Source organism: Trichomycterus rosablanca, chromosome 17, assembly GCF_030014385.1.
Source record: "Trichomycterus rosablanca isolate fTriRos1 chromosome 17, fTriRos1.hap1, whole genome shotgun sequence".
Taxonomy (NCBI): Eukaryota; Metazoa; Chordata; class Actinopteri; order Siluriformes; family Trichomycteridae; genus Trichomycterus; species Trichomycterus rosablanca.
In genome coordinates this window covers 21,333,522-21,347,403 of record NC_086004.1, presented here as the reverse complement: position 1 = coordinate 21,347,403, position 13,882 = coordinate 21,333,522, and the positions used below count along the sequence as shown (strand labels likewise).

Below are 13,882 nucleotides of genomic sequence, written 5' to 3'. Positions count from 1 at the left end.
AGTTGTGTCATGACCATCTTTGCATGCATGGATCCTTTGGTAGATCCTCCTTTTATACCCAATCATGATTCCCTCACATGTTACTAATTTACCTGCTTAATGTGGAACTTTGTACTTTTGTCAGTTAAATTAAGGTTCAATTATATAACCCAATTACCCAATTCATGACTCTTGTTTTAAATGTATTTTACAAATGTCCCAACAAAAGTAGGGGTTTGTACTTTATATTTGTAAAAAATAATGAAGTAAATGCAGTGCATTACTGTTCACCTCTGCTAATTACAAGTGGTTTCTATAAATGGCTGACTATCCAGTGTGCTATTAAAAATCAATTTTGCCTTTGGCTATCCCCACTAGAGGTAATTTGAGAATGTGTTGCATATGAAATGTGGAATGTTTAAGTAGATTGTTGGCATGGAATAAAAGAAGGCATTCTAGTGATGTGATGTGGTATGGCTAATTACTCTTGTTAACATTTATAATTAGGCAATTATAAGAACAGCCAAATAATTTCCACATACCCAGGAAAAAGGTTTGGAATCCAACGTATCCATTGTATAGTATTAACAGTACTAAATAGCTGAATGAGCATTGTGCTGGAAGGTGAGAAACCTAAAACCTGAAGACAATCAACTCAACTGCTAAACTAGCTCTCACTGCCACATAAGAGTTGTGTGACTAAAAAAAACACATTAATCTGAAACAGGACAGAATAATACCCTGCCTTATCCAGATGGATTCTTTCATTTTAATCAGGACTGAGATGAGATGCTGGCGCTGAGTAAGAGATTTTCTACGTCTTTTTGTAGACCTTCATGTCAGACCTGATCATTGAAGAACTAAAAAAGCAGTAGAGAAACATATGGACTACAGTCAGTAACAAGGAGGTGGTTTTAATGTTATGGCTGATCAGTGTATGTATCCCAGCTTGTTTGGAAGCTGTAGTCAGAGCGCAGGGTCAGCCATTGTACTGCATCCCTGGAACTAGGAGCTAAGGTAGACCCTTAGTCTACCACTGTTCCATTGTTAAAACTAGATATTTGAAAGTATATAGTATTACACCCACTCCAGCTTTGCATTACTGTTACAGAGGATTTAACAAATCTGTGTTAATGAATAGAGACAAAATATTTAACCACATGCATTGCATGTCCTGCTGACATCTTCACAGTCATTTCAGATAAACACTGTAGTATCAACAATACTACACCTACTGTTTATTATAAACAAGTTCAAATTTCAGTTATTTAAATGCTTATTTTACAGCATTATATACCCCATCCTAACAAGCTGTTTTGTCAAGACAGTGTCATAAAAATGCAGTCAAATCAGCAGGTGCAGGATGACATCTGTTTCATTTAATTAATTTTAAATATTGAGTACATTTGACAATCACACACACACCCGATATCTGTATACACTGATGAAGCCTCCATTCTCTGCCATTCTGGGCTCAGAGCAAAAGCCTGTGGAGTGATTTACTATGCATTCGTGCTGTTCCTCTTCCCCCCCCTTTTCCCCTCATGACTCCTTTCATCTTTCCACCATCCCTAATGCCACCGCTCACTGCACATGACACATGCACCCAGAGCACAGCAGCAAGCAATGTCATCCCTGCACTATAACCATGCTGGAGCCCTGTGGCAGTGGTAGAATGCAATTGGAGGTGAGGGTTGTGCAACGAGCTTTAGTCATTTTCTGCTAGATATGAACTCGAAGTGGGAAGATTAGGGAGATTATGACAAGCGGCGGGGATTTTGTTTGCCTTGAATCCTTGTGCTGCTTTGGTCACATCTTCTGGCTGTATCTCAGAGGTTGTTATGTCTACACTTAATCACAGTTATTGCATGTGATTAAGAAAAATAAGCATTTCTGAACCTGGGGGTCTAGTCTATGATAAAAATACCTGTATTTCAGTTAAAGCTACAAGAAAATGTAAAAATGTATGTTTTCTGCTTCCTTTTTTTATTACAGTGACAAAAGATTCTCAGCTCTTGGCTTTGGTGCCAGAATTCCACCCAACTATGAGGTAAGAGTGTTCCTCAGATCACTGCGATGCATTTTTGTCCTTATTTAGAATGACTTCTTTCCTACTGTTTAATCCATTTTCACTGATATGCTGCTTGGCTTGTATTCAGTTTGTGGCTGCAATGTCATATCTATTAATTATCTACGTACCAAGAGGCTCTGTATACATATATGAAACTTATTGTCATACCTCTTTCTAACACCCTTGTTCACCCTTACTAACTGTATCAAATAATTTGTATCATATTACTGATGCCAGCCATGCAAATAAAAATGTAATAGTGGAATAATAATTGGTGACTGGCCACTTTCAATCACTGGCAGTTTAAGCAGTAGTTAAATGGTCTGTAATGCAATGGTAACAACAGTGGTACCTTGTAACTCAATGTCCCCTAAACTCAAAATCTCGAGTTCAATATTTGATCATTTTTGCTATCATTGCACAATGAAAGTGCATGATAAACAGCATGTCATGGTGATTGTAAACAACATTTGCAACAGGAATTGCTGGTAATGGAATATAATACTATAATAGTATAATAGTAATAGTATATATATAATATATATATTTATATAATGAAATATATTAAGTTTCACAGGACCATGGAACGCACGTTAAAATCCTAATAAAAATAAATAATAAATAGGGGCTTTACTGAAACTTTGTAGAAACGTTGTAGAATAAAATATGCCTTTATGAGACTTAAAACAGCCGTTAAACTAATGGACTATGGGTAATACAATAACATGTGTCTGCTTTTTCTGCATCTGTACCCAGGTCTCACATGACTTTGCCATTAATTTCAACCCTGAAGATGATGAATGTGAAGGTAAGAGCAAAAGAACAGTCCTCATTAATAGACTTTTATAAACAGTTGGACATGATTATGGTTCTGGCTTGAATGGCCTGATAGAGTAATATACAACATATTTTGGGATATTCGTAAACATGCACTTTGGCGCCCAGGTAGTGCAGTGGGATATTCTGCTAGCACACCAGTGCCGAGATTCTGAACTCCTCGATTCGAAACTAGGCATTTCCACCGGTTGGCTGGGCGCCATCTAGCAGGCATAACTGGCAGTGCCTGCAGGGAGGGATGACCGGACTATGTGGGTGGGGTCTTCAAACGCTGTGTAAGGACCCTAATTAGCAGATAGAGAGGCGACGGTCCAAAATGCATGGGTGAAAAAGGGTTCCGCTAAGAGCTGCACGTGGGTCGGAGGAGGCATGAGCAGCAATATACCCACATCAACTGCAATCAGGGATCCCCCAGCAGCTGAAGACAAACTGACTACGCTAAATTGGGAGAAAGTGGAAGAAAATAAAAAAATAAACATGCATTTTTGTGAAATTACCAAGTTGTATTTAACAGTGGTTGTATTCACACTGTTAATATACAAAATATACAAGAGCTGAACTGACCCATTTTTCTGGATTTTTGGAAGTCTTTTGTATGGTGAGAACTAAGAATTCTTGACAATGAGAGGATTAACTTCCACATCTGCAAGAGAGGCAGATCTAAGTCACTCTCTTTTTGTTTGAACAAAGCAGACATGGTTGGTTGCACAAGTATATACTCCCCTGGGTTAATACCTTAATCACTGAAATTTCATTTTGCAAGTCTCATGTTATATATCTCTATGAGCTTTGCAGATTTGGATTAGGATATATTTGCCTATTCTTCTTGGCAGTATTAAATCTAAGAACTGTCACATGGAGGGTGTTGATGAACAGCAATTATCAATTATTTCTAAGGATTTTTAATTAAATTAAGGTTAGGGGTCCTGTCTTGACATTTGACACATGATGTGTCTTGTAATTGGCTCAGTCCATCCACCCCTGGCCAAGTTTTCAGATACCTGCTGATGAAAAAAAAAACATCACCACAGCCTGATGTTGCCACCACCATGCTTCACTGTGGGAATAGTGTTCTCGAGAAGATAAGCAATGTTGGGTTCTCATCAAATGGTTGGCTTTGCAGCATAACCATAATGTTCAATTTTAATGTCCTCAAACCATAGCAACAACATGCTTTATGGCAAACTAAAAATTTGATTTTTTTTTTTTTTTTTTTTTTCAAATAATGGCTTTCATCTTGTTACTATTTCATAAAGTCCAGCTCTGTGGAGTGTCTGGACTATGGTTGGCCTGTAAACAGCTTCTCTCATTTGAGAAGTGTATCTCTCTCTTCTTTATATATATATATATATACTGTATATATCAATTTTAATAATGGATTTAGTGGTGCTCCATGGCAGTTTTATTCTTTATGATATTGTTTGTTTAGGGATGTTCTAATAAAAATTAAGAACCAGATGCACTGGTGGCACCAAACTATTTTAGAGGTTTCATAGCAGCGGGGGTAAATCTACACTTTTTTTAAATTAATTTTAAACAATTTTGCATTTTAAACTATTTACATTTTCTCCCACATTACTGGTATGGGATATTACCAATTCCCAATTATGTTTAATTTAGTTCCACTTCAAAATATAAAAAGGGTTTAAGGGGGTTTAAATACATGTTTGAGGCACTAAAGACTTAAGTCAATAACAGTTTAGAGTTCTATAGTTACCTGATTATGTTGTGTGCTATGTTTTGTGTTTTTAGAGATTCAGGGAGTGGTAGAAGCCTACCAGAACTGCCTGCCCAAGATCCAGCTTTATGGTCCCACTAATGTGGCTCCCATTATCAGCAGAATATCAAAACAAGCAGCTGGAAAGGAGCCCATAAAAGATGCCTCTGTGAGTGACCCTGTCTTTCTGGCACAATTAGTAGCTATTTGTCAACAAATAATGTGTAAAATTAATGAGAAACCATCATAATAAAGAGAAGGCCAATTCTGTGAGGGCCCAAGCTCATCTCAATGCCGGGCTTTATTCTGTGAGTGCTGCAACAGTCTGGCTTTGTAGACATAGAGTATGTGTGTTTGACTGGTCTGTCTGCAGTCTAAATCTGTTTTATTGACAACTTATGATGCATCATTAAGAGGAGAATCAGACAAGGGCGACCACAAACTGTTGAGCAGCTACAAACTTGTATCAGTCAAAAATTCCACTTGCAAAATTTCAACAGTCGCAAATGATTTGAAAAAGTGTAGTTAGTAGAACAGGTGATGTACCACAAGTGAAAAACATGCCTGAGTAGGGTTTGTATATTAATATAATAATTCAAGAATATACAGTTTGTAATATACATTATACAGAGATGCTCAACCATTCCCAGGAACACAGCAGCAACTGAATTACACGACAAATTGTTCAAACCTTATAAAAGTCTGGTCTTTCATGTCCTACTTCTCGACAATTGTAAAACAAATTTATTTACCACACCTACCTAACACTAATAATTATTTACTCCAAAGATTATACATATGTGCAATTCTTTAGATTTTATATACATCGATCTAACATTACATTAGGACCACCTTCCTAACTAAGTCCTAACACTGTGTATTCTAACACCTTTCTATCAGAACCAGCATTTTAAACTACAGTAGCTCGTCTGTTGGATCCGATCTCACGGGCCAGCCTTCGCTCCCCACGTACATCAATGTGCCTTGGCCGCCCATGACCACTGTTCCTTCCTTGGACCACTTTTGATAGATACTGATCGCTGCAGACCGGGAACACTCCACAAGAGGTGCAGTTTTGGAGATGCTCTGACCCAGTCGTCTAGCCATCACAATTTGGCCCTTGTCAAACAAGCTCAAATCCTTACGCTTGTCCATTTTTCCTGCTTCTAACACATCAACTTTGAGGATAAAATGTTCACTTGCTGCCTAATATACCCCCCCCCCCCCCCAGTAGGTGCAGTGATAAAGAGATAATCAGTGTTATTCACTTCACCTGTCAGTGATCATAATGTTATACCTAGTCTGTGTAATTTAAAGCATATTTACAAGATACTCCAATATTTCTATAATATAATGAGAGAAGCAAATCAGGCATGTGCTTTTATGAAGCAGGGCATTTCTACAGCCACAATCTCCAATCTCATTAATGTGAACCAGAGGTACAACTAAAGCATTTACTTCTTTGTGTGCTAAAATATGTTTGGCTAAATTATGAGTAATTAATTCCAGGTAATTCCATTCCACTGTGTAGAATTTCAGGCAATTCCAAACTTTTTGCAAGAAATCTATTTTAGATTGTTTAAATTATTTGGTTTATTAAGATTGCCCTCAGGCTTTTTCCCCAAAGCCAAAATACACTAACCATTTTGTCCTTGCAGTGATCTTCATTTATTATTTAATATTCTGGAAGTACAGCACTTTGTCAATGATCAGGTTTCAGTGAAGGAGCTGAAATTGTAAGAGAAATAACACTGACTGCATGACCAATACTCTCTAGATCCCAGATGCATTCTAAGCAGCACCTCTACTTTTAGCTCATTGCCTGGCAGTTTCTGTACCCTGACTGATTTGTCCTTTTTCATAGCGATACAACATCCTGCTGATACTCACTGATGGTGTGGTGACTGACATGGCAGACACACGTGAGGCCATTGTGCGTGCCTCCTACCAGCCCCTGTCCATCATTATCGTGGGGGTTGGGAATGCTGACTTTACTGACATGCAAATCCTGGATGGGGACGATGGTGTCCTTCGATCTCCTAAAGGAGAACCTGTTCTAAGGGACATTGTGCAATTTGTACCCTTCAGAGACTTCAAAACGGTAAGTCCCTCTCTTCAGCTCTCCATCCCTAACAGTCTAGTATAGCGACAAATCATCTTTGTCCTTTCGGTGCATAGACTCGTCAAACATGTCTATTTCTGAAAAAGCTTTAGGCTGAAGTCAGACAGGTAGACTGGGCCAATGATGTAGATGGGCAGAGAAGATAATCAGAGATGTACCCACACATTGTACATGAAAAAAGCTGTTTAAAGAAGCAAGTTTAAACAGTATTTACAAATCTCAACAACACTGCTGCTCCTGACAGACTCATACCAAAATAACACACATTACCATGTCCTTGCCATGTTAGTGCCTTTACAGTGCTAAGAATGGACTTCCATTACCAGTCAGTAGCTGTATACCCACAAAGTTCATTGTATGTGTAGGTGTAGTTTATATAATAATTAATGGATGTCAGTACCAGATGTCAACAGCAGATTAGCATTTTTAAAGGGTAACTGTTTTAATTCTGATTCTACTATGTAAAATATACACCCGTCAGCCATAACATTAAAACCACCTCCTTGTTTCTACACTCACTGTCCATTTTATCAGCTCCACTTACCATATAGAAGCACTTTGTAGTTCTACAATTACTTACAGTAGTCCATCTGTTTCTCTACATACTGTTTTAACCTGCTTTCACCCAGTTCTTTAATGGTCACAGAGCAGGTATATTTGGGTGTTGGATTATTCTCAGCACTACAGTGACACTGACATGGTGGTGGTGTGTTAGTGTGTGTTGTGCTGGTATGAGTGGATAAGACACAGGAGCGCTGCTGGAGTTTTTAAATACCTCACTGTCACTGCTGGACTGAGAATAGTCCACCAACCAAAAACATCCAGCCAACAGCGCCCCATGGGCAGCGTCCTGTGACCACTGATGAAGGTCTAGAAGATGACCAACTCAAACAGCAGCAATTGATGAACAATCGTCTCTGACTTTACATTTACAAGGTGAACCAACAAGGTAGAAGTGTCTAATAGAGTGGACAGTGAGTGGACAAGGTATTTAAAAACTCCAGCAGCGCTGCTGTGTCTTATCCACTCATACCAGCACAACACACACTAACACACCACCACCATGTCAGTGTCACTGCAGTGCTGAGAATTATCCACCACCTAAATAATACCTGCTCTCTGGGGGTCCTGACCTTTGAAGAACAGGGAGAAAGCAGGTTTCAAAAGTATGTAGAGAAACAGATGGACTACAGTCAGTAATTGTAGAACTACAAAGTGGAGCTGATAAAATGGAAAGTGAGTGTAGAAACAAGGAGGTGGTTTTAATGTTATGGCTGATCAATGTATAGAAAACTATAAACCCCATTTCCAGAATATTGAGTTGAATATTGAATATTTATTCAACTGACAAAAAATTTAAAATTCTGTAAAAAACACTGATATTAAAAATACCATACTGTGTGAGGAAATCATAAATTACAAATAGCACTTAATGGTTGTTTTATTTATATTGAACCCCTTTTCTCTTTTCTTAGGCGTCCCCTGCTGCACTGGCGAAATGTGTGCTGGCTGAGGTACCCAAGCAGGTAGTTGAGTACTTCACTCACAAGGCAATTCCTCCAATGAATCCAGTGTTAGACTCAGCCCCCAGCTCCATCGCCAACACCCCAGATTAACACTTTAACCAGACCGTGACATCGGCTCAGTCTCTGTACATCTACCCATGCTGAACGGCCGAGAGAAATGTGAGAGGACTGCCACTGAGAAAAAAAAGAACATCAACACTACATTTATAGTGCCAACTGCCATTTTTCCTGTTCATACATACAATGCTGATGTAGATGGGGGACTGGTTGTACAGTATGGATAATGTCTGCTTTTGGATAAAGGCTGCCACATTTACAGAACTCTGATCCCTGCTGGCTTTCTGCCAAGGCTGTTATTTCAGTCCTGTGTCTTGCAGAATTTTTCTTTGCACTGCCCACTGTTCATGTTTTTCCTGCCCTATTTTGAGCTATTCACTGGATACTTATCACCCTGCTGTTGGCTGTAACCGACAGGATTATGTGTGAAATGATGATTATTACTTGAAAACATTTATTGTGAAAGAGATTTTATTTAAACATAGAAATATATATTTAATTTAAGCATATACGAGGATCTGATTAGCTCAATAGAAATTCATGATGAAGTTTATGAAACAGGTTTAACAAATAGTAATCAAGACAAAATTATTAGAGATAAAATGTGATATCATTATTAGCATTAAATAATGTTTGGTTTTTAATCTGAACCCACAGCTTAAACTAGTTTATTATCATTATTATTACTATTATTATTATTAATAAAATAATATATTATCTTTGTGTCATCTTCAAACCTCAAAAGCCAACATTTCTGAGTCTGAGTCAACATTTTCATTGTATATACTTTCATTTAGTAGGTACAGTATAGCATTTTCAACCTTGTTTACTCCCTAAAGGAAATTTATGTTACTTTTGAAAAGTATAAGAAGTATAAGAATGTATAAGAAGTATAAGAGGTAGTAGAAGCTCTGTACAAATTCCAGAAAGCAGATCACAGATCTAAGTTCAAGGAGCTTTAGATCCCAAGAGCATCTTTACAAACAATTGTGCATAAATACAAGGTACACAAGATACTGGTCTCTTTGCCAAAGTTTTTTTTTTTACCTGAGAGAAAATACAGTATATCTTGATTGTTAGATATAATCCCAGAACCACCAAAATAACAGGAAATTAGAAGCTGCTGGATATATCTGTTTCAATCATACAGCCACAGAAAAAGAACAGTTACAAAATCATTAAAATCCCAATAAATAATACAATTGTATAGAATCACCTGTATAGAGTTGCCTTCCTCCCTTCTCCATCTTTTTGGAATGCTTTTTGGAAGATGTTCTCTATTCCATGTAAAGATAATTTCTGAGGACAGACACTAATAATGGTAAAGTTGGTTTGGCCTCCAACCAATCGACCAGGCATAACATTATGACCACTGACAGGTGAACTGAATAACATTGATTATCTCTTCATCACGGCACCTGTTAGTGGGTGGGATATATTAGGCAGCAAGAGAACATTTTATCCTCAAAGTTGATGTGTTAGGAGCAGGGAAAATTGGCAAGCATAAAGATTTGAGCAAAGGGCCAAATTGGGATTGGGCTAGACGACTGGATCAGAGCATCTCCAAAACTGCAGCTCTTGTGGGGTGTTCCCGGTCTGCAGTGGTCAGTATCTATCAAAAGTGGTCCAAGGAAGGAACAGTGGTAAACTGGCGACAGGATCATGGGCGGCCAAGTCTCATTGATGCACGTGGGGATCCAACAGATGAGCTACTGTAGCTCAAATTGCTGAAGAAGTTAATGCTGGTTCTGATAGAAAGGTGTCAGACTCCATGCCTCAACGGGTCAGGGCTGTTTTGGCAGCAAAAAGGGGATCACCACAATATTAGGAAGGTGGTCATAATGTTATGTCTGATCAGTGTGTATATATATTTATTCATTCCTGCATTTCACCAAACATGAAATATCTTTAAGTAATACTGTCTGCAATAAAAATACAAATCAAAGTAATTGTAAGAAACTCTGCTTTTTTGTTTGGGGTTGTATTTCCTGCAACAAATGTGCCAGTGTAAATTTCCAGTGTAAAATTATTCACCAAAAGGTTTATTTCATATTTAATATTTTTACTTATCTTTACCAGGGATGCCAATATTTGTAGAATGGAATGTATGCCAGTTTATTTCTGTATTCTGAATGTGTTTATGCATTTTGCTTGTGGAGTTGCATGGGCAGTGCATCCTTTAAAATATGTGGTATTATTTGATGCCTCTTTTCTGTGGCAGTGGCTCTCATTTCCATAAATAACCTTATGCAGACTCACACGGTCTGGCACATACAGAATAAGGCATTTTAGGTGGGTGACTTTCCTTTTAATATCTCATCTGAATGTGAATCAGAAGCGCTGTGGCCTCTGCAGACTGCACTCGCAGATCTCGGCTAATGAGTTAGCACGTACAAAGGTGAAAGAGTCGTAATGCCCCATCTGAAAGCAAAAGACCACTGAGACGAACTTTGTTATCCATGACACATTTACATCATGAGGTTAAAGGACAGAATGCTTTTCAGAAATGAAGTAACACTTTAATTTTATTTCACTATATCACTTTCGCCTCTCCTGTTATTAGATCATGGGAAATCATTTTACAAGATAACCACATATTCCAAATGCCCTCCGCTGGCTGGGGATTTGGAGATGGGCCTCAGTGGATCTCTTATGAGATCATTTTAACACTGTCATTTACTGCATGCATTACTCTGTGTTAAAATATGTTATGTGTTTCTTTTGAGAATTATGTGTTATGCGGGGGCGGGTTTTGCCTTCTGCAATGCTAAACTTGTATTGTGTAATCTTATATTAAGGCCAATAAATGTGTTAAAGCTATATGGTGGTGTTTTAGTGCATAAATGTTTGACTATGGTGACATAATTTAAATTGGTTATTTTTTATTATTATTGATCCGAGTCCTGTGGTTCAATATGGCAAATTAGTAATTACTCAGTTTACAAGTGTAGGCATACACTTAAGCCTATAGATTAAACGACCAGGTAAAACTGATATACACTGATCAGCCATAACATTAAAACCACCTCCTTGTTTCTACACTCACTGTCTATTTTATCAGCTCCACTTACCATATAGAATCACTTTGTAGTTCTACAATTACTGACTGTAGTCCATCTGTTTCTCTACATACCTCTTTAGCCTGCTTTCACCCTGTTCTTCAATGGTCAGGCCCCCACAGGACCACTACAGAGCAGGTATTATTTAGGTGGTGGATGATTCTCAGCCCTCCAGTGACACTGACATGGTGGTGGTGTGTTAGTGTGTGTTGTGCTGGTATGAGTGGATCAGACACAGCAGCGCTGCTGGAGTTTTTAAATACCATGTCCACTCACTGTCCACTCCATTAGACACTCCTACCTAATTGGTCCACCTTGTAGATGTGAAGTCAGAGACGATTGTTCATCTATTGCTGCTGTTTGAGTTGGTCATCTTCTAGACCTTCATCGGTGGTCACAGGATGCTGCCCACGCTGTTGGCTGGATGTTTTTGGTTGGTGGACTATTCTCAGTCCAGCAGTGACAGTGAGGTGTTAAAAAACTCCAGCAGCACTGCTGTGTCTGATCCACTCATACCAGCACAACACACACTAACACACCACCACCATGTCAGTGTCACTGCAGTGCTGAGAATCACCCAACACCCAAATAATACCTGCTCTGTAGTGGTCCTGGGAGAGTCCTGACCATTAAAGAACAGCATGAAAGGGGGCTAACAAAGCATGCAGAGAAACAGATGGACTACAGTCAGTAATTGTAGAACTACAAAGTACTTCTATATGGTAAGTGGAGCTGATAAAACGGACAGTGAGGTGGTTTTAATGTTATGGCTGATCGGTGTACACTGAAGTATATTTTGAACCGAATAGCTGACAACACACAGCTGTAAATTATACTTTCAGGTTTTTTTTACATTTAAAAACAATAAATTAACAGAAAGTTGCATGCTGAATGTTTTCCATTCTTCTTCTACTTCTTATATAATACAGTTTTCAAGTTTTTTTTCTCTGAAAGTGCTTCTATTTGATCATGAAAATAACAAAACTGAGCAAGTCAAGATAGAGCCACTTTTGCATGAGAGTACTTAACACATGGTGCACTTCATTCCCCCATAGTTCCAGGAGGATACAATTCCCAGTAACCACAAAAAAGTGTTCAGAGCTGCTTTCACCTTCTCTTAATGGCCTTGCTTCATTTATGTAATATTGAGTGTGGTGAGTAATGGTAGTTGCCATGGAGAAAGCGAATGGCAGTTAGATAGATACTATGATGGACCGAGCAAGACTGTTCAAAAGGCTGAGAAGGAAACAAAACAGCCTTGATTGTGAAGAGAAGGTCAATAACACACATATTAATCACTTAGAATGAATTTGCTAAGTATTGAAGGTTGCAGAAAGTTGTTATCTCTCACTGGGTCTGAATCCTCATGGCTTCTAATTGTTGGTTTAATTATACTGATGTTGTGGGAAAAAAGTAGAATGGGGTCAACATAGTTCAAAATTATTAAGCAACAAAAATTTTCACAAGCAAAACCTGAAGTATCAATCCTTGAACCTAAAGTAATAAGTCATGTGACCTTTAACCCCATGGACTTAGCAAAGTAAAAGAATGGAATTATATAACTTATTGCAAAGCTTTATTTATAACATTAAAACCACCTCCTTGTTTCTACACTCACTGTTCATTTTATCAGCTCCACTTACCATATAGAAGCACATTGTAGTTCTACAATTACTGACTGTAGTCCATCTGTTTCTCTGCATGCTTTGTTAGCCCCCTTGTATGCTGTTCTTCAATGATCAGGACTCTCCCAGGACCGCTACAGAGTAGGTATTATTTGGGTGGTGGATCATTCTCAGCTCTGCAGTGACACTGACATGGTGGTGGTGTGTTAGTGTGTGTTGTGCTCACTGTCACCTTACTGTCACTGCTGGAATGAGAATAGTCCACCAACCAAAAATATCCAGCTAACATTGCCCCGTTGGCAGCGTCCTCCGACCACTAATGAAAGTCTAGAAGATGAGCAACTCAAACAGCAGCAATAGAAGAGCATTTGTCTCTGACTTTACGTCTACAAGGTGGACTAACTAGGTAGGAGTGACCAACTAGAGTGGACACGGAATTTTCAAACCTCCATCAGCATTGCTGTGTCTGATCCACTCATACCAGCACAACACACACTAACACACCACCACCATGTCAGTGTCACTGCAGTGCTGAGAATCATCCACCACCTAAAGAACAGGGTGAAAGCAGGGTGAAAGCAGGCTAAAAAAGTATGTAGAGAAACAGATGGACTACAGTCAGTAATTGTAGAACTACAAAGTGCTCCTATTTGGTAATTGGAGCTAAAAAAATGGACAGTGAGTGTAGAAACAAGGAGGTGGTTTTAATGTTATGGCTGATCTGTGTATATAGCAGATTAAATAACCATTTATAGCACTTTTAAATTCAACGCTTCAGTAAAGTGACATTGAGTGACATTGTAATTTGTAGCAAGATTAGGGAGCCGGTTGAAGAAAGCCTCAAGATATGGAGGCATGCATTGGATACATTAGCAAGAATAAAACAAAG

At 38.5% G+C, this 13,882-nt stretch overlaps 1 protein-coding gene across 1 annotated transcript in view; it reads left to right on the top strand.

Annotated features, from left to right (window-relative positions):
* Positions 1–8,752, top strand: part of cpne7 (copine VII) — a 45,114-nt gene extending 36,362 nt beyond the window's left edge. The window contains exons 11-15 of the mRNA XM_063013465.1: positions 1,975–2,029; positions 2,807–2,858; positions 4,640–4,773; positions 6,469–6,705; positions 8,202–8,752. Coding sequence (XP_062869535.1) covers positions 1,975–2,029; positions 2,807–2,858; positions 4,640–4,773; positions 6,469–6,705; positions 8,202–8,342 — 619 coding nt within the window. The 3' untranslated portion in view covers positions 8,343–8,752. The remainder of the gene's footprint in view (positions 1–1,974; positions 2,030–2,806; positions 2,859–4,639; positions 4,774–6,468; positions 6,706–8,201) is intronic.
* The last annotated feature ends 5,130 nt before the right edge of the window (positions 8,753–13,882 follow it).